Source organism: Peromyscus maniculatus, chromosome 4 (assembly GCF_049852395.1).
Source record: "Peromyscus maniculatus bairdii isolate BWxNUB_F1_BW_parent chromosome 4, HU_Pman_BW_mat_3.1, whole genome shotgun sequence".
NCBI classification, from domain to species: Eukaryota; Metazoa; Chordata; class Mammalia; order Rodentia; family Cricetidae; genus Peromyscus; species Peromyscus maniculatus.
This window is the reverse complement of record NC_134855.1, coordinates 54,482,913-54,508,557: the sequence shown is the minus strand read 5'-3', so window position 1 is coordinate 54,508,557 and position 25,645 is coordinate 54,482,913. Positions and strand designations below refer to the sequence as shown.

Sequence of the window (25,645 nt, the reverse complement as noted above, 5' to 3'; positions counted from 1 at the left end):
GCTCCATCGAGTGGAAATTCTGAGTTTTCCTCCATGTTCTCAAAAGCAGTGCTGGGTTTTATGGTGTATTAGCCGTTATTAGGAATGCTTTGCTGAGGAGAGATAACACCAACATTGATGCCTCTTAACAAAATAGAAAATGTCACTAACCTTGTTATCAGAGTCTAAAATAACACTTAAATTCAGATGGTAAGGATCTAAGAATAAAACTCTAACTGACAACAAAATAGATGTAATTTTCTAATTCACTAGGAAGCCCCCTAAAGAGATTTATTTTTTAAACATACAGACATTTATAGAGTCATGTACGTGCAGGAATTTAGAAATGCCAATGCAAGCCTCTGTGTGCCCGTGGAGGAAAAACAAAACCTGAAGAATTCAAAACACATCTTGCCTGCCCCCACCTTTGGAATAAATAACTTTTTTAGCCTAAGCTTTTTTTTTAAATTTTTTATTTCTGCCCTTAGCAAGGTTGAGAATTAATATGTAACCATGTATCATATGGAACTGCTTGACTTTAAAAAAGGAAAATGATTTGCATAGGATCCATTTACATAATGCAAATAAGCTTTTGTTCTCTGTGGAATCTGAACAGTGCCAAGGAGTGGGCAAGAGTCAGGGATGTGCTGTATGGCCTTGTGTGCTACTCAAAAACAGTACTTTATGGTACCAACCAGCCCAGGTAGAAACTCCAAACGTTTGTTACTTCCTAATGAAGTTTTAACACTAATGACAGGTGTCCAAATCAGATACAGCATTGCCAAATACCAGGGCACACCGTGAGGTCAGAGGGAGGAGGGATGGTCTACTATCTGGCCACCTGGATGTGGAGATCTACTTAGTGTATGTCCCTTAGCCGGTAAGAGGGCAAGACCTTTAGATCCACCATACTGTAACTCACTTAGCAAAGGAAAGTGTGTTTCCTTATTTAATCCTCTTAGATCAACTGAATCAATGTTCTGACCAAGAAAGTGAATCCACGCCAGGATTCTAATGATCTGTCCTTCACATACACCTATGAGCACACATTTAAAAAAAAAAACAACAACAGTTTATTGTACATCTTTGCATTTCTTTAAGGCATGAACAATGTTGTAAAGATGGAATGGGTTTCCGGAAGCATCACGTCTATTTTGACGAGGCTGGTACAAGCACACCACATCAAAAAAAAACACACTTCAAGTCTGAACTAACCGACCATTACGGTTCAGGAGCTCCTAAGGTTGGGGATGACCTTTCAGACAGCAGACCAAACATGTAGTTTGTATGTCATTGTACACTCCCCTGATCCACCTGAAGCACCGGTTACAGTTCGATCTTCTAGATCAACTCTTCTGCCTTTGGACTTTATACTCCCTTCTTCTAGTCTGCTTTCCGAGGAGGGCGTGGGTTTTATTTTTTTTTATTGTATTTTATTTTTTAAGGAATATGGTTGCAGCAGAACAGAAAGGATCCAAAAGTGGTTAGGAGCCTTGTCTAATGCACTTTTGAAAATCCATTATAAAGATGGATAGAAAAGCAAAGGGGAGGTTCTCAGTCGACCCAGAAACCACGCGGAGCTATAAGAAACATAATTGTGCATAGTTATTTATTCATTCGGAGTGTGGTATGTTGGCTAGCTCTACGTCTCCAGTTCACCAAAGAACAGGGCTGTCTACTTTGCTAAACCCAGGGTCCTTCCGAAGCTCCCAGTAGGTGTCATTAGAGACCCAGGCTTCTCTTTGATTTGCATCAATAACTTTTCTGTGAAAATATGAAAATCACCATTAGCCATAAATCACATCAAGGTCAGCTGATAACTCTCTCATATATATGCATATATAACATATATGGTAATATAATAATAATACATATTATACATAGTTATGTGCTATCTGCCAACAATTGATAAGCTGGCAATGTCTGGCCAGAAATAAAGTAACTGTTGTCATTATACGATTGAAATAAAAGCAAGACAGAAAAAGACTATGGGCAGGATCTGATTCCTTCTAGGTAAGAAAGCAGAGAGGCCCAAACACAGCTCCATAAGCACTGTAAGGAAGAGCTGCCTTCCAGGAACAGAGCATCATCAGTGGCTGCAGAAGCCACCCGGAGGCCCCTATCTGAAGGGCACACTGCAGACCTCTGACAGGCACACTGCAGATCTCTGACAGGCACACTGCAGACCTCTGACAGGCACACTGCAGATCTCTGATAGGCACACTGTAGACCTCTGACAGGCACACTGCAGATCTGAAGGGCACACTGCATTCCTCTGACAGGCACACTGCATTCCTCTGACAGGCACACTGCAGATCTGAAGGGCACACTGCAGACCTCTGATAGGCACACTGTAGACCTCTGACAGGCACACTGCAGACCTCTGACAGGCACACTGCAGATCTGAAGGGCACACTGCAGACCTCTGATAGGCACACTGCAGACCTCTGACAGGCACACTGCAGATCTGAAGGGCACACTGCAGACCTCTGATAGGTACACTACAGACCTCTGACAGGCACACTGCAGACCTCTGATAGGCATACTGCAGACCTCTGACAGGCACACTGCAGATCTGAAGGGCACACTGCAGACCTCTGATAGGTACACTACAGACCTCTGATAGGCACACTGCAGACCTCTGACAGGCACACTGCAGACCTCTGATAGGCACACTGCAGACCTCTGACAGGCACACTGCAGACCTCTGAATGGTAAGTCTGCACTTCCACCACAAGATGATCACGAGATGAAAGCTCTAACGGGGAGGATGTTGCCCTGAGCTTTTCTGAGCATGCGCAGGAGGATGACAGATGATGGATCTGAAAACTACAGATTCATCTCTGTGATGTTTACATAATCCTTTAAATAATCCTGTAGTAATCATCTTTGATCATACCACAGTGGGGGCTAAAATATGAGCAGAAACAAGCTCTGTGCGACAGAAATAAAATTAAATCCGCATGAAGTCATGGTGCCCTTGGGGGCAGAATCTCAACTGCTGCTTGCATGAGGGGAGGGAATACCTTTCTGGCACTCCAATGGGTCCAGATAAAGTGAAAATGCCTCCTGGTGAGCCCCTCCCTATCTCACTGTCCACAGAAAGAAAAGACCCATTGAGAGGAACTGACTGTTGGGTAACTTAATTTTCACATGCACAAAATCCAATTCAGTATTTTCACTGTCCCATGTAAAGCTACCCAAATCAGTTTAAGTTCCCCAGACAATCTGCCACTCTCTTTTCCTCGTGGTCTCTGGCAACCTTTAGCAAAACATAAGCTTGCTCTGGGAATGGCTGACTTACTTAAAAAATTTTGGTATATGTTCAAGGTTGTTTTCCTCCATGTACCGTCTTCGAGATCTTTGGAGTTCCTCAACTCTTTGCTTCTCTGCTGCTGCGGCTTCTAAGTTTCCTTCTTCTAAAAACCTAAGCAGAATACAGTTGATATTCCAATGTCAGTGTTTTTTGGAAAAAAAATATTGGCATAAAATTACCTGCTGGCTGCTGAGAATGTAACATCCTTAACAGTGGTGACATTGCTGATGTCCCTTCACCCCTGTCCTAGGCCATATGTCCTCAGTCTGTTCATCAATTAATATAGTTTCTGTACATGTGGATTGAGTTACTACATTCAGGAACACAACGGTATGATAAGGGAGCCGGTGACTGGCTTGGCCTTGAACACTGCTCTGTGCTGTCTGAGGTTCTAAAACCTTAGGTTTCTTTTTCTGGAGAATGGCAGTGGAGAGTAAGAACAACATGAAGTCACAAGTTGGGTTCCTTTCTTCATAGTGCCAAATGGATCTGTTAAAGGCTATGGGATGCTGGATGGTGATTGGCTGTCCTCTACTCAGAGAACAGATTGAGAGGCGAGGATCTTTCTTTTTTTACTGGGAAATGTTAGAATGATGAAAAGAAGGTATACTGGAATAGAATTGAGAAGGTGAAAACGAACCCAAGGATGATTTGTGAAGGTTTACATCTGTGGCTGGCATGGGGCTCTGTGGTGGACAGGAGCTTGCTAAACACACACAGGCCCTGGGTTGGATTACTACCACCAACACGCACACACACACACACACACACACACACACACACACACACACACACACCTTTACATTTCAAAACAAGAGCAACGGAGAGGGGCATAATACAATATACATTGTACAAAGTTAACTGATGAAATTAAATGTTAATCAGTGAGATATATATTCTGGGAGGAACATAAACTGCAATTTTTAGGAGAGTACATTGAATCATATGTAGAATAGAATGAAGTCAAAGTCATAGCAAAAACATTTTAGAAGGGAAAAACTCCAAACACATATGGGAAACAGAGAACGGATCTTCAGTGGAATGTGGATGACATATAGAATTTTAGGAGAAATGAATTCTGTACAAGTGGACATCATGATCATTTAAAAATAACAAAAAGTAAGTGTGGTAGTTTGAGTACAATTCCACACCCTGTGGGACCAACGTATGTGGAGAAAGCTCCCTTTCATTCAGGTCAGGTCACTTCCAGATGCTGTTTTTTTTTTTTTTTTTTTTTGAGATAGGATTTCTCTGTGTAGCCCTGGCTGTCCTGGAACTCACTCTGTAGACCAGGCTAGCCTCGAACTCATAGAGATCCGCCTGCCTCTGCCTCCTGAGTGCTGGGATTAAAGGTGTGCGCCACCACTGCCGGGCCGCTCCTGTCACTCTTGTCTTCAGTTTAAATGACACAGTTTAAATGTGTAAAGAGGCCAAAAACACAGGGTGAGGCACACTTCTGTAGTGACCACCTGAGATTTTAGACATTCGGTAAATATGTGGAAGCTTTCTGTTCCTGTCCAACACAACTGGCCATTGAATACTGTTCTGTTATAATGACTCTACAAGCGCTATTTTGCCCAGAGTAAGAACTCAGGTATTTCGGAGCGAATACGGGGAAGAAACAATGGATGAAGGAGCAAACAAATGACGGAGAAGAGTCCCAGTGACCTCTGACACCCACATTGTCATCTAGGATCCAGCAGAAACTCTGCTGCCACTCTGACCTTTGATCTGGCCGGAATCGGGCATCTGTGGGAGGAAGGAGGTCCTTCAGGACAGGATCCAATTCGTTGAGCTCCACAGCAAACCTTGTAAAGCCATAGTAGAGCTCGTAGTTGGTTGGCAGAGAACCTGTAGAGAGGCCGAGAACAGCTGTGAGAGGGACAGGCTCCCAGCAAGGGACGGAGCCAACTTCCCTCATCAGGAAGAGCGCATAATGAAAGCCCAACCTACAAACGGGCTTGTACTCATGCACACGACACCGGGATTTCCTTTCGAGTAATTAAAGGTTTCTAAGTGAGAAAGTTTATGTTGATGGTCACAACTGAAAGAGTAACATATTTAATTAAACCCCGCCTTTAAATAAAACCTTGCATTAAATAAATAAAATTTATTTTAATTTAAATAAAACTCTTCATTGGCTGGACACAGAATTTTCCTCTCGAATATTCAATTAGGTAACTAAAGACCAGGCTAGTTAACCACAAGGATGAACATTTCACCAGAAACATCTGCCATTTACTTCATTTAAAAGATGCAGATAGCCAGGTGGTGGTGGCGCACGCCTTTAATCCCAGCACTCGGGAGGCAGAGCCAGGAGGATCTCTGTGAGTTCGAGGCCAGCCTGGGTTACCAAGTGAGTTCCAGGAAAGGTGCAAAGCTACACAGAGAAACCCTGTCTTGAAAAACAAAACAAAACAACCCCCCCAAAAAAACAACCCCCCCAAAAAACCAACTAAAAGATGCAGATAAAAATATTATTAGTATTCCTTTAAAATATTTAAAAATTATTTTTAACATTGGTGTGTGTGTGTGTGTGTGTGTGTGTGTATGTGACTGAGTGAGAAAGAGACAGAGAGAGAGACAAACAGACAGAGATAGAGAGAGAGTACCATATGCTTGGTTTCTTTCTTCAGCTCAGTTTTCTTTCTCTGTTTTTCTCAGAGCTTATTTGTATTTATGTATGTGTGTATCATGAGTGCAGGTCCCACAGAGTCCAGAAGAGAATGTGGGATCCCTTGAATTTGGAGGTGCAGACAGTGTAGGCAGTTGTGAGTCACCCCACATGGATACTGGGAATGACCCCAGTCCTCCGGAAAAGCAGCAAGTGCTCCTAACCACTGAGCAATCTCTCCAGCCCCACTGATTTCTTTTTCTTTCATGTGGATTTCAGGGGTTGAACTCAGTCTTGGCAGCAGGAACCTTTACCTTCAGAGCCATATTGTGGGCTCTTTAATTTTTTTCTATTCTGTCTTAAAAATTTGTTTGTGTGTGTGTCTCTCTCTCACTCACACATAGAGAGTTTAAGCTATAGCACATGTGCAGAGGTCAGAGGACAGAGAACAACTTGTGGAACTAAACTCAGGTTGTCAGGTTTGGGAGCAAGTACCTTTGATCTGCTGCTATCTTGCCAGCCTTGAGAGTCATCCATCTATCCACTGAGCCATCCATCCATCCATCCATCCATCCATCCATCCATCCATCCATCCATCCATCCACCCATCCACTCACCCACCCTTCCTTCCTTCTTCCTTCCTTCCTTCCTTCTCTTCCTTCCCTTCCCTTCCTTCCTTCCTTCCTTCCTTCCTTCCTTCCTTCCTTCCTTCCTTCCTTCCTTCCTTCCTTCCTTCCTTCCTTCCTTCTTCCTCTCTCCCTCCCTCCCTCCCTCCCTCCCTCCCTCCCTCCCTCCCTCCCTCCCTCCCTTCCTTCCTTTCCTTCTCTCCCTTCCTTTTTAAAAATACCTTCCTTGCTGTCCAGTCTCATTTGAACTCCTGGGTTCTAGCAATCCTCCTATTTCAGGCTCCCAAGTACTAGGACTACAGACATGCAGCATCATACGTAGCAGTGAAGTAAGACACTTGCTGGATAGCCAGAACCAGACTTTTGCTAGGAAGTACCCTACCACTGCTTTACAGCCCAACCTCTTGTTCGTGCTTATCTGTAATTCTAAGGTAAAATCCTTGTTTGCTTTGCTTACTGAAGTATTCCAACCTCCTAGAACAAGGCTGATGCATGGTCAATACTCAGTAAGTAGTTACTAATAATGGATGAATTAACTGCTCTACCAGCAGGAAATTTATAAACACGTGACAGTGTCTTTTAGGAAACCACCTATCTTGAAAGTTGGAGACAACCTGACAAAGTTCCAATAAAAATAAATGTCACATGGAGAATTTTTTGCCATTTATACTTTATATTCAGTTATATGCTAATATATGCTAATGTGCTGCCTGGCTCTGCTGATGTCTTTTGTTAAGCATGTAGCAGTTTTCTTGCTCAAGTGAAAAAGATCACTAACTGTGGCAAGTTACTGAATTTAGGATTACAGATATTACATTTCCTTTGTTTTATTTAAAAAGTAAACAACATGAACAAGGGCTTGCTTATGTATTTCCATTATTTACACTCTTTATTTAGTACACCTAGCACCTGCATGTATGTATAATGTTTAAAGCAATTTCCCACGGCAGATTTTAACAGGTCAGTTTACTGCATGTCAATGATTTTGGTCCATTTTTTAATTATCAAGTATCAAACAGAGGGTTTTACACAAAACTTATTTGTTGAACGTAAATATAACTGCGAGTGCCTTGAGCATTTACATTTTAGATCTCACTATCAAAAGGAAATGCACAGCAAACTGCATGGTATGCCCCTCCGTTCCCTCCCTTCGGCTGCCCGCAGCCTCCTGACCAAGAAGCTCAGGTCTCTCACCTGGTCTCCAGATGCACTTTGCAGAGGGAGCCACCCCGCAGTAGAGACCTTCATGCCACTTCCCAAACAGCCGGTGTACTACCTTTCCCTCCTGGTCAATCACCACCCCCTGGACTTCATTCACGTTGGAGTTCCAGTAGTTTACCTGGAAGACAAGCAACCCAAGCGCTTTAGTGACCCTGTCCTTTCTATATGCAAAATGTTCTTTGCCTTGGAATGAAGCTCAGCATATCTCACACATATGGAAGGTTGTCCTTCTTGCTTTCTATCTCAAGAGGGTCTCACTAACGTCGTTTAAGTTGGCCTGGAACTTCCTGGGTAGCCCAGGTTGGCACAAAACTCACAATCCTTCTACCTCAAACTTGCAAGTGCTAGGATAAGTGGTGTGCCAGAGTAATTGATTAGGTTAATTTCTAAGTAGTGGATAGTCTTGGAGTTAGGGGTGTCGCTCTGAGCACTGGCTTACCATGGGCCAAGGTCCTGGATTTGATTCCCAGTACAAAAACCAACAAAAGCCAACAAACAAGCAGCCCAAACTTCTGCTCCATGCCACAGCATGATACCATGCGAATCTCTAGCTCCAGGTCAGTTGTTAGCTGAAGAGCCCAATATTAACTCACAGGTTAGTGATTCTGCCTTCAATTCTCTCCCTTTGCTCATGGAACTTAATGAACTTCACCTGGACATGATATCAAAATAATTGGCGAATTTTGTAATGTACTTAAACAAACATGGGTGTATGTTGTATTTCTACTTCAGACCAGCGTTCCTAGGGGAAATGGTCTCCCATGGGCATTTCTTTCCATAACCTATTTTCTAGTAAATGAAGGCAATGCTTTCTCTTGGCCCGATTTGGATTGTTACAGAGCAGGGTTAGATGGGTTTGCAATGACTGTAGCTATCATTTACATGGCTCTGCTCAAGTATTTCCAAGAACTGACAACTACATTAGAATCAGAGCCCTAAATAATCACATAAATATATTTGTGTTGTAATCAGGCAGTAATAGAAACTAAAGGACTCAATTTAGGAATGAAATGTGTTCCAGAATTTTACTTAGTATCCTGGCTGGTTATGTAAAAACAAGATTCTTTAAAAATAAACTTATTTTTCTGACACGATATTTTTGATCTCCACAGATTCAGAAGTTTATATTCTTCAAGCAACGCTGTAAGCCAATTGTGGTTTCTTGTCTAAAATGCCCTAAGATACGATACAGGGAAGATTTTCTTGCATTTCTTCCTTAGGAAGCACTCTGCAGGATCTTGGCTTTTCTGTTCTAAGGTGCTTCTCACCTTGACAAATGTGAGCTTGCAGATACAAACGCTGCTTTTGGTGTTTCTAATGGTCACTTCGCCATAATGCTCGATCCACCTTCGCCCACTGAGGATGTTGTGGATGCACGTGGTGACTTTATTCCACACGTAGTAATCTCCGTACCTGCAAAGAATACAGCACTGAACAAAAGTAATGGACACAGACATATCACTGTTCCTATAAGAGAGAATGTTCTTTGGGTAAAAACTTCCTTTCCCCTCACTTCCCCTCATTTCTTAAAAACTTCTGTGTAGTCATAAATAGGCATGACACGATTCATTGACTTAAGGAATGAACAATGAGTGTTCTCTATGGAACTAACACTGCTAAGTTCAACAATGCCTCTTTTCTGCCCCCTGGGACTAAGAGTATGCTCGGAATACAGTGACAGGTAAGCAAACACTGAAAAAAGTTAAGTATCGTGAGGGCTACTATTTGCAACTGAACACAGCATCATGAGCAGAAGGGGGGTTAGTCCTCAGCTTTGCGGAAACATGGAGTGATTATCAAGCAAGAGGTACCAGACGAGGCTGGCTCTGTAGGTTTGTGGTGGGTGGTGGGCACTGTGTATGGGGGGAAAGCCTCTATGAGGCACAAGGCGAGAAGAACCCGGTACCTGGGGTCCTGTCAGGGGTGTGCTCCAGGTCATGAGGAGGGCAGGAAAGGCATTTAATGACCTACTGGAGAGTCCCCATTTCCCGGCAGGTAATGAGTACTTGTGGAAGGATCCAGGGGAAGAAGCACAATCAGATACACGTCTGAGAACAATGACTCCCGGAAAACTCTTACAGTACACGGTCCCAATAAAGGTTAAGATGGAGTCATTCTTTAGGAAGGAGGTGAGAAGGCGAACAAGCCCATCTAGGGCACAAATCCAATATATATTCTGGGGAATGAAGCACAGAATTTCTGCCAAGCCGTGAAATGTCATGGTCACAAATCAGATGTAAGTGGATACATTATGTATTTTTTCAAGTACAATTATATTTCATAATGAAATAAAACACTTCTAAGGCCCAACTGGTGTGATACAGGTATTAGAGACACCTGGGAAAACTATTCTTCATGAATTTTCACTTATTGAAAGTTTATCTCTTTCATCTCACTTTTCCTCATATCCAGTTTGTCAGTAGGTTGTGTGTGCACATGCATGCCTGTGTATTCATATGCATGCACATGTGTGCTTATGCGTGCCTGTGTATGTACATGCATGCACGTGTGTGCTTATGCATGTGTGTACACAGGTGCACGGGCAGGTGTGTGGAGGTCACAGGGTAGCCTCGGGTTCTGGTCTTTGCCTCCCACTCAGAGACAGGGTCACTCTGTTGTTTCTCTGCTGCATACTGCAGGCTAGCTGGCCTACGTTTTCTGAGGATTCTCCTGTCTCCACCTCTTATCTTCCCACAGCAGCACTGGATTACAGACACTCATGCCATGTATATAGATTCTGGGGATTTGAACTCAGGTCCTCACATTCCTGCTGAAGTGGTTTTATATACCAAACCATCTCTTTATCTCTAAACCCCAGCACATCCTACCACCCAAGTAGATAAAACCCAAATCAACCAAACAACCAAAAAGCAACAAAATCATATCTTTGTCCTCAGTACAAACCAAGTAATTTAAAAATATTTATAGCCCATCTCTTCTAAATTTTTTTATATAGAATATGGTATAAAAGAATTACATTGTTACTTTTTTTTAATAAATAACTTAGAAACTTAAAATAGGTTCTTTATCTAAGCAAGATAGATATAAAAGTGAAATTATAAATAGTATAGAAAAGAAACTGGCAAAGGGAGAGCTTGTTAATACAAATGTAGATTAAAATGTTGGTGAGAACATGGCAGGTGGCTGCTTTGGGCTGATCAAAAGAAGGATGCCAGGAGAGAAGCAGGAAGCTGGGGTACATGGGCTAAGACTGTTTGTTTTTGTGGAAGCCCGTCCTGAAAGAATTGCGCTGAAGGTAACAGAGGCTTTGGGCACACAGGGAACTGGAACCTTCCAGCCTTTCAGCATACCCACTTGGACTACAAGAGCAGCTAAGAAGCCCGAGAGGAGAGGGGAGCAACCTACTTTGGAAGCGTAACATTCAGGGTTCCAACAGGCAGGATTTCCATCGACTTTCCCCAGAATTTGTTTTTCCATCTGATATCTAGATGAGACAGTGAGGGGACAGAAATTCAATGCTCCACATCTGATCAGGTCTGTAAAAACTAATACTGGGATTATAGTTTACAAAACACTTTTGTAATTATAACTGATTCTGTACTATTATTTAATATCACAAAGACCTGAAGATAGCCAAGGTTAAAATACTGTGATTCTTTCCAGATTCATTATTTCTCCCTTCATAACCATGCTCCCTATTTGTTTCCATTGCATGAAACAAATTCCAGAAGCCAGAATAGAATGCGTACAGGTGGGAGGTACTCACATATGCATATAGACCTTAGGGTGCACTGATCCCCAGATAATAATAGATGCTAAGTTTTGACTAAATGAAAAAATAGTCACCACATATATCAAGCCTGAAGTATATGTAAAAATAACTACAGTATGGTAATACCACTGACTTATAACACATCTCCCCCTTATACACACAGGAGTTAGGTCTGAGGAGAATAGCAAAAGATAAAAAAATAAACTAAAATCTTTATATAGAGATAGTGAGGATTTATGAGCACATGGGATGAACTTAATAAATATGTCTGTCTCTACACTGGCTGAGACACACAGCCCAAGGCCCAGCACTTTCTAACGCATTCCCGAACTGGCTAAGACACAACCAGAGGCCCACCACTTCCTCCTATTCAATGGCTTTATATTTCCACATGGAGACTCAGATCTACCTGCAAATCTGTAATAATCCACCTAGTCCCATTTGGATAAACAAAGGAAGCTTAGGGCTGTCTTCATAGAACTTCTGACTCTGGCTTATAACCAAGAATGATCCTCTTATTTTGCCATAGAGTTCAGGTACAGTACTGTCATTGTGTGCTCTCGAGTTAAGGCAATGCTTCCTGTGAACCACAAAGCACCTTCCACATGCAAAGGTCTATTTGACACTTAATAGTCAAGTCAGCAAATGCATTCTATTTTTCCTAAGGGGGTTTTGAAAACTTTATTTTAGGTAAAACTGAAAAATTGCACCACAGCAATGAGCCTTAATTAGGAGAGACTTTATTTCAAAGCCCCAGCTCCAAAGAGTCAAAAGACCATGAATCACATAAGTGTTTAAATTGTTGCTGTTTGGGGGAGGGGGTGTTCCAGAACATCTATCTATATGTTATACCACAATCTGCCGATGGTTGTGTCTCTTACATAAAAAGTGCAAGATATTTGCATATAAAAGCTGTACTGCTCTCTTATACTTGAAATTATCTCTGCATTACCTGTAAGAACTAACCCAACGTCGGTCTTTAGGAAATGGTTGTTTATTGTTACATTTCTTGGGGGAATAACAGAAAACTATTCTGCATATGATCAGTATGGATAGTTTTTCTGAGCGCTGTTCATCTAGGTTGGCTGACTCTGCAAATACACGTGGACATGTTGGTTGACCAGATGCCTAGACAGATGTGCCAGTGAGCATTCCTTTGGCCAGTGAAAATCTCTGCACATACTCCAAGAGCAGAGGGCAAGAGACATCAGAGCCACATTACGGAGGCCCATAAGGCACCAGACAAGGTGAGGGTTCTAGGCTGGAATGGGCAACGTGGAGCTGACGTTCTGCAGGCTCAGCATCTCATTTCCAAGACAACATGGCTGCATAGTAAGCTGGAAATTTTAATTTCTCAGGATGATCCCTACCAGCATTTACTAATAGTCTCTGAGCTCCCAAGGCAGCAATCACACTGAGCACAGTGTACTTTCATAGCTAGACATTTTCCACAGTCTTATACATTTGGCTTTCAATTGTAATTGAAATACAAACCTTGCCAGAAGACAAAGTTCTTCGATTCACAGTGACAGGCAGAAATGGGTGGATGATGGCTAACCTGGTAATTTAAGAGAGGGAGAAAGAATGAGAGAGAGAGAGAGAGAGAGAGAGAGAGAGAGAGAGAGAGAGAGAGAGAGAGAGAATGATGTTAGTATTCCAACTGCTATAAATGATGTTTTTGTTTTTTTGTGACAGGGTCTCATGTAGCTCAGGTTGGCTTCAAACTTACAGCTAAGACTGGCCTTGAATTCCTGATCCTGCTGCCTCCACCCAGTGCTGTGATTACATGCATACATCATCAACATCAACAACATTATTTTAAAAAGTAAAATCATCCCCCCACCATGACAACTAGAATACCCAGTTCTAATAAGAAATTCACCTCAAAACTATAAGTAAGTCGTTAATATTTAAGACATGGGTAAACACAGAGAACCCACATACACTTAGAGGGGATGATGATGCAATTAAATTACGTATTTCTCTTAACTGGTAAGATAGCTTGTCCCAGTCACACAGTTATTAGAGCTTTTCTCTTCACTAAACTGTCCTCTGAACTTGGACGGCAGCCTCACTTACTTGTTCTGAGAAGAACCGGAAGCCCTTATCTTCTCTTATGCACTCATAGGTCTCCCCCAGGACAGGGTTGAATGGTTTGCTTCCTGCTCTGAAATAGGTGGAGCAATACCCTGAGACTGCAAAAGCAGCAACGAGAACCTGCGAAGACATCGAGAAAGGAGCACGATGTAGGAGACCACTCCGGGGCCGTGTGTCTCTACCCCTACAGGACACACACGCTCCATGTTGAGGGGTGCTGATCTGACGATGCCTGTATTTTCAATTACTTGTCTCTTCATCAATGCACGGGAAGGGATAAGTGTCAGGCAACTGAAGTCAAATGCCCTTCATTCATGTGTCCACCCGATTTCCTGACTATCATAGATGTCAAAGGTTCTGGAAGCCAGTTTGTTAGCCATGGCGTGGGCACACCCTTAGCCCCACAGGCATGAAGGTGTGGCTGCTGGTGCTGGTTAGAGCAGAGGTCAAGGTTTCCAGCCTTATGGAGTAGAGGGCAAAGTACCAACAGCAAGTTGCTTGCTTAGAACTATGCCCCTGAACAGATGGGCTCTCCTGGCACACGGGAGTAGCTGACAAAGCAAGGTTCGGCAAACTTTTGACCTCCAAGGAGGTTTTAACCTCTTTGCCAAACTCTAGGGAACACTCTAGGCCAGCAGGTGTCCCCAACCTGCAGCTCAAGGTCAACATGCATCTCAGGATAGCTATGAATGAGGCCCAACACATTTGCAAATTGACTTCATATGGCAATGTCGCGGGCTGAGACCCCTGTGGGCATCTAGGCCATGGAAAATTCACAACATAAGTAGTTTCCAATAAGAGTATCTAGAAATTTCTGGCCCTGCTTGGTTATGCACACAGACCAAATCTTCTCGAATACCTAACACAGCGAGAATGTTATACCAACAGAAAGGTTGTCTACAGGATGGCTGCAGCCTAGCTCAGGTCCTCAATGAGTCCTGCCCTGCCCTCCATTACCATTCTCTCATAGGGGTCATCCGTCTCCGAGGCCTTGTCCAAGAGCTCGCTGTACTCCATTTCTTCACAGAGGTGCTGCAGTGTGTTGAGTGGTTCGTTGAGCTCCACAGGCATGGAGACCTTGGACAGGTCTTTGCCAATGTTGTTTCTCAAGATATTCCACAGGTTAATGTTACTGGTGTCAGGGCAAGGAGCAGGCAGGCACGTGCGGCGGCCGTTCCTGAAGGCACCTCCTGTGAGCTCCCCATTCAGGACTGGCAGGGGAAGAAGTACAGTGAGTGAAGCCTCCCCTCTCTGGTTTCACAAAATCAGAGTGGAAAGGAGAACCCTTTCATAGAGTTCTGATTGTAATACATCTAATCACAGCCTCCTTCATACATAGGATCATTTCTATATGAAGTTGAGAACAAATGTGCAAAGCATCAGAGTAGGCTTTAAGTGAAGTTTTAAATATACTCAAACATTATTTAAAAACTAACACACACTCTCTCTGTCTCTGTGTGTATGTGCGTACCCGTGCGTGCATGTGTGCATGTGTGCGTGCGTGCGTGCGTGCGTGCGTGCGTGTGTGTGTGTGTGTGTGTGTGTGTGTGTATTTCAACAAGAGAGATTTGACATTTGGGTCTGAACAAGAGGTCAAGTTTCTCTACTTAACCACACACCCAACAGATTTTTACAATAGCACACCCTGACAGATTCTACCCCTAACTAACTGAAAGGGGATAACTGGAGCAGAAGGGACTGACTGGCTAGTGATTCCCCGGGCTGTGATCCAGCATGTAGACAGAACAAACTGGACACTCAAATGATGCGTACTTTGCCGAGAAATATTGTCCGCGACACTGGTGTTGTCTTCAGATATGTTATCACTCACGTCGCTGATGTAGGACTCATCATCAGAAGCCTAAGGGAGCAAGGAGAGGGAGGTGATGAGAATGTTCCTCAGGCTTCTGGCCTTGAGAGCTCCTGTTGATGTAACCAACCGTCTTATTAAATAAGAAACACAGAAACAATGTAAAAGAGAGAGCCGAGAAGTCAGAGCTCAGAGCTAAAATCTCACCCTTCCTCCTGCTGTCCCAGCTTCGCGAAAAAAGACCTACTTCCTGTCGGTTCGTTTTTTTATAGTATGTTGTTCTGCCTTCTCATTGGTTGTAAACCCAAACACATGACTGCCTCGTCACTGTCTGAATGTACAGCCCCCTAGGTCTTAAAGGCATATGTCTCCAATGCTGACTGTATCCCTGAACACACAGAGATCTATGGGATTAAAGGCGTGTGCCACCACCGCCACACTCTTGCTATGGCTCTAATAGCTCTGACCCCCAGACAACTTTATTTATTAACATACAATCAAAATAATAATTCAGTACAATTAGATTACCACCACAAGCTCCCATCATCAAAAGGTAAAAAGTAACAAAGTTGTTCACATGAGAAGCAGACATCACAGTGAAGACATACTTGGCTCAGGGAATACTCGAGTATCTTCTACAAGGTGCTAGGGTGGAGCTGCTGTTTTGAAGTCACTCCTTCTTAGCTAAGGTGGGAAGCCAGGGGAGGCTAGAATGCTTAATTATGGAAAACACAGTACACACATACAGAAAAGAAGGCGTGTGACTCCACACAGAGGACTCCAGGTAGGCTGCTGAGACTTACTGAGCAGAGGGCATGGGAGGTGTCTGAGAGAGAACAGGAGTTGCCTAGTCATTATGAGAGAGAGAGGCCCAGGAAGAGGCAAAAGCAGGAACCATTAGGGAAGCATTTACCCAAGGACCTCTGGGAAGTTAAGAGTGGCTGTGACTAAGTGTAGGGAGACAGGAAAGGGCATGGCAGTGACAGCAGGCTTTTCATGCCAACCTGCAGGGTCATTAAAACCCAACAAACTAAGGGAGTGTACACAGAGTCAAGACTCAGTTTTCCAGAAGATGCTTACAGCCCTCTTTAGGGAGGTGAGATGAGAAGATGCTCCACAGATCTAGGGAAGAAACTCTAGAGTCTGACAGCTATTGGGAGGCTGGGGGAAAAGGTCAAGCATTAAGTCACTCTCTTCATGAATGGAGCAACAAGGAAACCTGTGGAGGTGGGGACAGAGCTCAATGCAGACTGCCTGACTACCACGCCTAAGTTCCAGGTTCAGTCCCAAATACTGCAAAAACACCTAAACAGACAAACTAAAAATGACACCCAAATTAAGGGCAAAATAAGATTAAGGAACAACGTGATGTACAGAGAGTTGGAGCAGTTAAGAAAGGGCACTAAGCCACAAGCAGAACTGGGAAACCAAGGTCTCCAATACAGGCAGGAAAATGATACTCTTTACTCTGTCTTCAAGGTGTAAATTGCAGTGTCCTCTCTGAGCACAAAACCAAAACACCCCTACTGTAAAATATGAACAAGTACATGAGGGCACACAGGGTTTGAAAATCATCTGCAGCTGCCAGTACAGGCCCATTCAGATAGGCTTCATCCTCCGAATCTTAAAACGTCAGCATAAACTCACACTGTATGTGTCTTTACCTACTAACAAAGAAGATCACATTTTGTGTGTTTGGCCATTTGTTTTGGCTTGGTGCAGTGGGATGTCCTTCTGCATGTTGTAAATATGTGTTGCTCTCATTGGTTGATAAGGCAGTTTTGGCCAATAGGGAGGCAAGATGAGGTTAGGCAGTACAATCAAACTGAGGACAGAGATGAAGAAGGGCGGAGTCAGGCCAGATGCTAGCCAGCCGCTGAGGAAGCAAGACATGTAGAACATGAGGTAACAAGACACAAACCATGTGGCAAAGCACAGATAAGAAATATGGGTTAATTTAAATGTAGAGCTAGCTAGTAATAAGCCTGAGCCATTGGCCTAGCATTTATAATTAATATAAGCCTCTGAGTGGTAATTTGGGAAATGACTGCCGAGTGTAATCAGGTGGATGGGACAAAAAGCTCTGCCTCCAGTTACAGGCTTGGTGCTTTGAGCCAGAGTCTTGCTACAAATCTCTGGCTGGTCGTGAACTCATTATGTAGAATAAGCTGGACCACTCATGGTGAGCCTCCTCCCTGTGCTTCCCAAGTGCTGGGATTATAGTAATGCTCACCATGTCTGGGATCTTAGTTTTGTGGTGTTCTGGGCACATTTCCCTGACAAGAGACAAAGCTCTTCATCTGTATTTGGATAGGCAGCGCATTTCATTGTGCACTGATGGACATGGGATGAACCAGAATGTAAATGTCTTTCAACAGTCTTCTGTCATCATATATCTTGCATTTTACCTAGTTTGCAACTTTTTATTTTTAATTTAAGGGAGAAAGGGTTTATTTGGCATACAACTCCTGGTTATGGTCCATCATTGCAGAAAAGTCACGGTAGGAACTTGAAGCCGCTGCCTGCTTTCCCAGTCAAGAGCAGACAGGATAAATGTACGCATGCTTGCTTGTGCCCAGTCCCATCCCTACTTAAACAGTACAAGACCCAAACCCAGGGAGCAGGCCACCCATAATGGATGAGTCTTCCAATGTTTTCTTTTAACTTTTTATTGATTCTTTGTGGATTTTGCATCCTGTACCCCAATCCTACTCATTTCCCCATCCCTTTATACCTGCCCTTACAACCTCCTCCCTCTCCCTGAATGAAAAATTAAAAAAATAATCTCATCATGGAAGCTGTAGTGTGTCATAGTGAGTCACATACCCTTTATTCCATATATCTTTACTTGCAAATGTTCATTGCAAAGAGTCACTGGTCTGGTTTGAGGACCCTGGCTTCTACCACACTATCAATACAGGGCCTTCACTGGGACTCCTTGTGGATATCCTGTTGTTGCCTTATGTCATGGAGGTCCTGCAGCTTTGAATCTGAAGAACTGGCCCCTTCACGTGCTCTGGCAGTTCATAGATGGGGTGGATGTTGGGGTGGGCCAACTCACAGCCCTGGATCTGGACCAGGCTGCGTTGGTTGGTCAGCCTGCCAGCTCTCCTGCATCCTTACCACCACAGTGAGCTCGTCAGCACTGCCCTGGCTAGCTCACCCAATGCTGCAGGCAGCAAGGGGAGGGGCCAACTCTGTGCAGCCATTGATATCAACGTGGTCCCAGGCAGCAGTCTAAACCAGGGGCATCCACATGGCCTTTGGTAGTAACACGGACCATGGACATGGACACAGACCCTAGCTGCTGCTTGGTCATGGACCTATACATGGCCCACAGTAGCAGCATGGGCCGGGACTTCACCATGGCCTCAGGTGGCCTTGCAAGCTATTCACATCAGACTGTTCCTCTCCACCCCTGAGTCTCTAGATTTGCCTCTCTTCATACTGCACAAACTGTTATGCTTCTCTTTCCCGTCTCTCTGCCCCTTACTTGCACACTGTAGTGGCTCCTGCTGTGGGTGGGCCACATATGGGGCAGGGTCTCTGGCTGTCTTCAAGTGTTTGTCAAATTCAAAGCTTCAAAGGAAATAGATCTCGGGCCCAAGTCAGATGTAGCACAGTAAAACTGCAGTTAACCTAGCGTCGTCAAGTCTCCTTGTTGAACCACCACCACAGCTAGAAAGATTAGCAGTCAGGCCACGGATGAGAAGTAAACACAGCAGGACACGTCCAGTCAGTCGTCCCCATTCTGCAGACACCGCTCTTCTTCCTGGCCTAGGATGCGGCTCTGGGAGTCACAGCGACTCACTCAGTGGTCGGTTTTCTCAAAGGAAGAAGGCACAGGGCCGCTAGCTCTTGCACTTGTTACTGGCTCTCTTGATGGGCAGTGTGAGCCACCTTTTCCCAAGGAGCAGGAACAGCAACTGCCTCACTTCATAGGGCGCTAACCACTCGTCTCCACCACCTCTTTGCTCTCTTCTTTCTCTCCCATCACTCCACCATCTACTAACTCACTTCCCACAGTGCCCTGCTGGGAGTGGGGCTGAGGTGTTTACCTCAACCCTTAGTGTTCTGTTGTCTAGGTGCTTCCCGGTGTCCAGGATCTATTTCTTGATGATCCCAGTCATGGTGCCTATTGGGCTCGAGAGTTGCTCTCTCTGTTCCTCACAGCCTCCTCTCATCACAGTGGTCCTCTCTAGATCCCGTCTCACCAGGCCAGAAGAGAGGTGCTCACTCCCGGGAGAAACCAGGGCCCTGGCTGAGGCTACAGCTGATGTTGCAAAGAGCCTGGAGCAAGATGCTCAGGCTGCGCTGGCCACCAGTGACCGCCATCTTGATTCTCCTCAACTCATTTTTTTTTTAAAACTTGATGCCAGCATTTTGCTATTGAAAGTTTTAAATTTGAATATAATAAAAACTAGTAGGACTAAAGGAATAGCTAAGTGATATTTACCTAGCATGTATAAGGCCCTGGGTTTGATCTCCTGTACTGCTAAAAATAATTTAGTCTATTTTTAATTTCTAATATTTCTAGATTTATTGATGATTTTTAGATTAGGGTTGAGGGGCTGAGCTGTCGGTAGAGTGCTTGCTATATAAACATAAAGAGCTGAGGTCAGATTCCCAGGACCCATGTGAAAACTGGGTGTGGTGAACGGACCTGAACTCACAGCAACGGAAGAGAGGAGACAGGTGGAGTCCCAGAGCCGGCCAGCCAGCCTAGCCAAACCGATGAACACCAGGGCTCAGGGAGAGAGTGTGCCTCAACAAATTAGATGGAGGGAAACTGAGGAAGGTACTGGAAGTTGACCTCTGGCTTTTACACATGCATGTGCATGCACACAAACAACACACCCAGAGGCATACACATACAAGAGCACATATACACACATTCCTTCCCTTCACACACACACTAAGTAAATAAAAATCAGGGTTGAAAAGAGTTCAATACTTCTGCTTCTAGAGTTCACACATTTCATGTGATAAACCCTGACAGAGGGACTGCATACATGGGTTAGATTAATAAGAGTTGCTTTTGCATGTGAAGCCTATTAACGTGGCAAATTAAGAATATTTTTTTTCTGATTCATATTCTCCCTCTGTACTTTGTCTCTACAGTTCTCACTGACTGGAAGAGAGCTAGAGGGAACACCACCATGCTCAGTAAAGCTGAGTTTTTTAGCTTCTCTTCCACCCAGTTTCTCTAGAAGAAGCCAATCTCCCTGATCACAGATGAGGAGACAAGTGCCTACCAGAACGGAATGTGTATCGCAAGCACGCTTATTGTTAGCATTTGTTAAGGAAACAGCCACACTTAAGCATGCTATTCCTCTTTGGTTTCCGATCTCTCCCAAACTGTGCCATAAATGATACAATATCGCCGGTGTAGAATTCGAGGTGGCAGTGGACCCGGGTCAGAGGTGGGCATGTCATAAGTTGGTGCAGTAACTGGGGCTGGGCTATTTGCTGTGGTCCTCTCACACGGTCCTATGCAAAGGCCAAGCCCCTGCGGTGCTACCAAGGGCTGTCTTCTTCCCTGTGAGCTCAAAGTGCTGGAGCCAAATATTTCTGTGTTGAACTTCAGGGTTCAAAAACAGTTCAGGAACTATTTTCCAAATGTGACTAGGTGTGTCCCTGCAGACACAAATTCTAAAGCAGACACTAGGCTGATAGAACATTCTGGAAAGAAGTAGGCCATCTTTAAAACCCAAGGATGTAGCTTTTAGTAGACAATTTTCTTAAAAGGATCTGAGGACTCATTAAGTAAATGCACTGGTGGTAGATACCGCATCCCTAGTCAGGGAAATTTTGATGTGGGCACTTCTCAGAAGAATTAGTGGATGAATGGCCTGAAAGAACTCTTTCCTTTATTGCATTAGTAAATACTTATTGAGTGCCAGTTCTGAATTCACTAGACTGTTCTAGAGACCTTTGTGGAACCTGTATTCTAGAGGTGCAAACACATAAAAAATGAAAGGATGAAACATATTGTGTTGGAGGGCAATAGCCGGGAGGGAGACGTAAACAAGGCACAGCAGAGGGCTGAACGTGGGGGGAGAGAACATACATTTCTCTGAGAGAAATGCTCCAGCCAGCACGGGTGGCCTGTGCAGAGGACCCGGCTCCACTGGTAGATGCGGTACAGTACACACCACCTGCGTGGACCCTGCAGCTGTTACTGGAATTCACACACCCATGCTTGGCTCACAAGGTGGGCTTGCCAAGACTGTCAGTGTAAAGGCCTGAGGAGCCTTCTGGGGGTTCTCATCAGGAGGAAACTCAAGAGACTGGAACAGATTAGATCGACCTAGGAGCCACACCTTAACTAAAGGGGAGGGATAACCCTGAAAACTATTATTTGAGTTTATTTCCTGGCTCCCACCTCATTATTGTGGTACAGGAAGGAGATATGAATAAAAGCCACTATTTCTGGAAGCCTCTAAAACACAGGGCACAAGGATAATATGCAGACCAGTTCTTTCCAGTGTGGGTGGTACAAAAGACTACTTCTCTTTGTTACGAGGGACAATACGATGTCTTTAGCAAATTGATAACTCCAGGAATCACTCCTTTGGCTGTTGGAAGGATCTAGAACAAAAAGGAACATGAGGCTGCACCTGAGTACAGAGACCAGATTATTAACATTTTTGTGTGACAGCTAAATTGTGATCCTAAGCATACTGGGGATTGGGGCAGATCAGATTTCCTTGTAGACATATTAAGTTGCCCAGCAGAGATGGTTTTCTAATTCTCTCACCCTTTCTGAATTACCAAATGGTCCCTGCAATGAACTCTGTTACCAATGGTTTGGTTACTTTGCCACATATATATGTGTTTGATTATTTCCCTTTATCCATCCAAGTTAAGCGCCCCTGAATTGCAGCCCGGAAGCACTGTGAAGTGCTCAGGAAATGGGAAGCATCACGGTGGCTTACACACCTTGGCTCTGCTATAAGGTGAGCATCTTTCTGTGACGTAAACAAACACATCCAGCAGCCTGACGTCCCAGAGTCTGACGGTCTTTACCCAAACTCGCAGTCCCAAGCAAACGAAATGGATGGACACACCAGGGAACCTTACCTCGTTCTCTGAGGAACTTGCAGACAGGAGCACCTCTTGGGCGTCGAAGAACTCTGACACAGATTCTGACATGGAGAGGCGGCTCTCATTGGCCACCTGCTGGGACAGAGGGAGGTTGACATGGATTTGCTCGCCAGCCTGCGGGAGAAAGACACGTAGGACAGAATCATGTTTTCCTTCCTAGTAGCACTGCTATTCCTCCAAATTAGATTTTCTAGAGAATTCCAAACTGTCTGTTAACATGAGTGACCAAGTTTTTCACTTGCTACCACACATGATTCCATCTACTGTGCCTAGAGAGTCCCAAGCGCAGAATTGAAAGGCCATGATGTTACAATATGCCCCATTGGTAGCAAATGGAATTCAACAGGTGAAACCCCTATTAAAAACATGAATTGACTGTGGTCTTAGGCCTGGCATTCCTAGTCATAGTCTAAGCCAGTGGTTTTCAGCCTTCTGAATGCTTCAATACAGTTCCTCATGTTGTGGTGACTCCCAACCACAACATTATTTTCACTGCTACTTCATAACTGTGATGTTGCTACTGTTATGATTGCAATGTAACTATCTGATGTGCAGCCCCCAAATGGCTCACGACCCACAGGTTGAGAGCTATTGCTTTGAGCAGTGAATTAAACCTCAGGAAGTATTTACAGAAACGTCTTGAGACAGCTAGGCTGGTGATCTATAAGACTAATTTCTGAAATAGGAGCTATATAATTTGATTTCCAATTAAATCATGAATTTTAAACCAATCAAACATGTCTAGACTACTGAATCTTGTTTCAAGAAAAATACTGTTTATGTGTGCTAAGGTACAAACAACTGCATTCAAGGAAGATAAATTTATTTAGAATGAATTTTAAGACTATAATATATATTTTAATCCACTTTTCAGGTTGAAGAGTTCAACTAAGGATTATTCAGTAATTTTAACATCACATGTATGTATTGGGTGTCCATATGGGGCGCACACATACATGTGTATGAGGGGGTGGTTCAGAGGACAACTCACAGCACTCTGCTCTCTCTCTCCCACTGTGTGGTTCCCCAGGGACTAAGCTCAGGTCATCAGACTTGGTGGCAAGTGCCTTGACTCACTGAGTCACCTTGCTGGATCTAAATATTTTTCATTAACCAATCTTAGAAATAGCCCTAGCTCCTGAGCAACTGAGTGGATATAAATGTGATTAGAGTTCAGTGGGACTCTAAAGATGAACAGAAACAGTGGACAGACAACTTAAGTCAAAGGTAGGATGATGCCTTGGGATCTTTCCAGCAGAATGCTTGAGTCTGATTTACACTAAAATTTATGGTAAAACATACGGCTTTCATGCAAATATGACCTTAGTCTTAGTTTAAACTCTCACTTCGTTAGATGCATTATTGCCATGCACAAAGCTTTAATTTCTAACGATTAATAAAACATAATTTTACAAAAGCTTATACACATTTTAGCTTGCATTCTGGATGTTTTTCTATTTTCATGCCATTTCTTCAATATAAAAAATAATAGCGTGTACTATAGAGGTTGTTGATAATGACACACGAAGCACAGTGTGACTGGTTAGAACCGGCTGCAGCACACGGTGAGTTTTCACTTCACACCCGTCACCTGTACCCAGGCCTCCGCATGCGGGGCAAGCACCCTACCCCACTTCCAGTCCCTGCTGGCTGTTGACTGCCTGAGTCATCATGAAGGGTGCTCACGAGCAGCACCATTAGCTTGTTTTAGCAGGAAGAGGCAGCTTCCCTCCCTAGATAACTTCCTCCAAAGAAACCTTTAAGCAATTCTTTTTTTTTTTTTGTTTTGTTTTGTTTTTGTTTTTGTTTTTCGAGACAGGGTTTCTCTGCGTAACTTTGCGCCTTTCCTGGAGCTCACTTGGTAGCCCAGGCTGGCCTCGAACTCACAGAGATCCGCCTGGCTCTGCCTCCTGAGTGCTGGGATTAAAGGCATGCGCCACCACCGCCCGGCCCTTTAAGCAATTCTTAAACAATTTGCCAGCTAAAACTTTTTCAGCATTTCATTAGACATTTGGTGATAATGAACATGTTAAAAAAAAAGAACAAAACAGATGCATAAAATAAATAAGCTGGACTAGATATATAAATTAAATATTTGGTGACATCAGGTGGATATTGAAATAAATAAAAAGAGACAGCAGTCACCAGAATACATGATGTCAAGTTCATATACATCTTTGACTTCAAAGACTACTGAGCTGTCTGCAACACAAACAGTTATGGAGAGAATGTCACTAACAGAAAACAACTGTTTAAAATAAGCAAAACTATGCAGTAATTTAGATGTCATAAAACAGGTGTTCTATATCCATTCATAATGAGCCTTACCTCGTCAGGGCTAGGGATAATATTTACACTGACAACCTGATCACAAATGATAGACTCTGAGTGTATTCTGTTCAGCCGACTCCTGAGCTCAGCATTCTGGTTGAGTGCCTTAAAGTAACAAAAACTGCAATTGTAACGGCAAAGTAATAAGCGAGTGTTACAAGCAAATACAAGGGACAACTTGAGACAACAAAATTCTGAGATGCTCTTAGCTCAGACTTTACCATGCGCTGGACCGTATCAGTTAAGAGGGAAATAAATGGCTGAGAGTTATGACATTAACTTTTGGTAATGTAAGACCACTACTTAAGTAGGTTAGTGAACTGAAATATTTAATGGGCTTCATAAAAATGATTCATGGATTTCTCCTCCTCAGAGGCAGACCCATTACATCCAAGACCAGTCTACCACCACATATATATTACCTTGTGCAGTCTGGGATGGAAGATATTGATTCTCTCATAGTTTTCTTTGTTCTACTCTCTAAAGTTGAGGATTCGTTTCAAAGACAGGCCATCATTTCAAAAATACTTGGAATAATTAATGAACTGACTTTAGCATACAGAATTATTTTCAGTCTGATCAAAGGAAATGGATATTTTTATTTTGTCAGGAGCTCATAACTAGTCCTCTTGGTAATACAGTGGCACACACAAAAGGTGCTTCTGCTGAAAAGTATGGACATGGACAACCATAGTAAGAGCATGAGTCCAACAGCAAACCAACTCCGAGTGTCAGTACGTCACAGTGCTTTGAACACGCCAGAAGTAAACATTGGTGAAACACCATTGACACACTCTAGCACATGCAGCAA

At 43.6% G+C, this 25,645-nt stretch overlaps 1 protein-coding gene across 16 annotated transcripts in view; it reads right to left on the bottom strand.

Moving 5' to 3' along the window:
- Nucleotides 1–1,571: 1,571 nt before the first annotated feature.
- Osbpl6 (oxysterol binding protein like 6) overlaps nucleotides 1,572–25,645 on the bottom strand; it is a 202,367-nt gene continuing 178,293 nt past the window's right edge. For 13 of the 16 annotated variants that reach the window (XM_006972473.4, XM_042275501.2, XM_042275502.2 and 10 more), the window contains 12 exons: nucleotides 24,832–24,939; nucleotides 22,480–22,617; nucleotides 15,360–15,447; nucleotides 14,544–14,797; nucleotides 13,569–13,706; nucleotides 12,984–13,047; nucleotides 11,123–11,201; nucleotides 9,025–9,169; nucleotides 7,730–7,874; nucleotides 5,020–5,146; nucleotides 3,284–3,406; nucleotides 1,572–1,743 (listed from right to left, as the gene is read on the bottom strand). In XM_006972473.4, the coding sequence (XP_006972535.2) occupies nucleotides 1,635–1,743; nucleotides 3,284–3,406; nucleotides 5,020–5,146; nucleotides 7,730–7,874; nucleotides 9,025–9,169; nucleotides 11,123–11,201; nucleotides 12,984–13,047; nucleotides 13,569–13,706; nucleotides 14,544–14,797; nucleotides 15,360–15,447; nucleotides 22,480–22,617; nucleotides 24,832–24,939 (1,518 nt within the window). In that variant the 3' untranslated portion in view covers nucleotides 1,572–1,634. The remainder of the gene's footprint in view (nucleotides 1,744–3,283; nucleotides 3,407–5,019; nucleotides 5,147–7,729; nucleotides 7,875–9,024; nucleotides 9,170–11,122; nucleotides 11,202–12,983; nucleotides 13,048–13,568; nucleotides 13,707–14,543; nucleotides 14,798–15,359; nucleotides 15,448–22,479; nucleotides 22,618–24,831; nucleotides 24,940–25,645) is intronic. The other 3 variants (XM_042275506.2, XM_042275509.2, XM_076569729.1) reach the window with 1 other exon arrangement.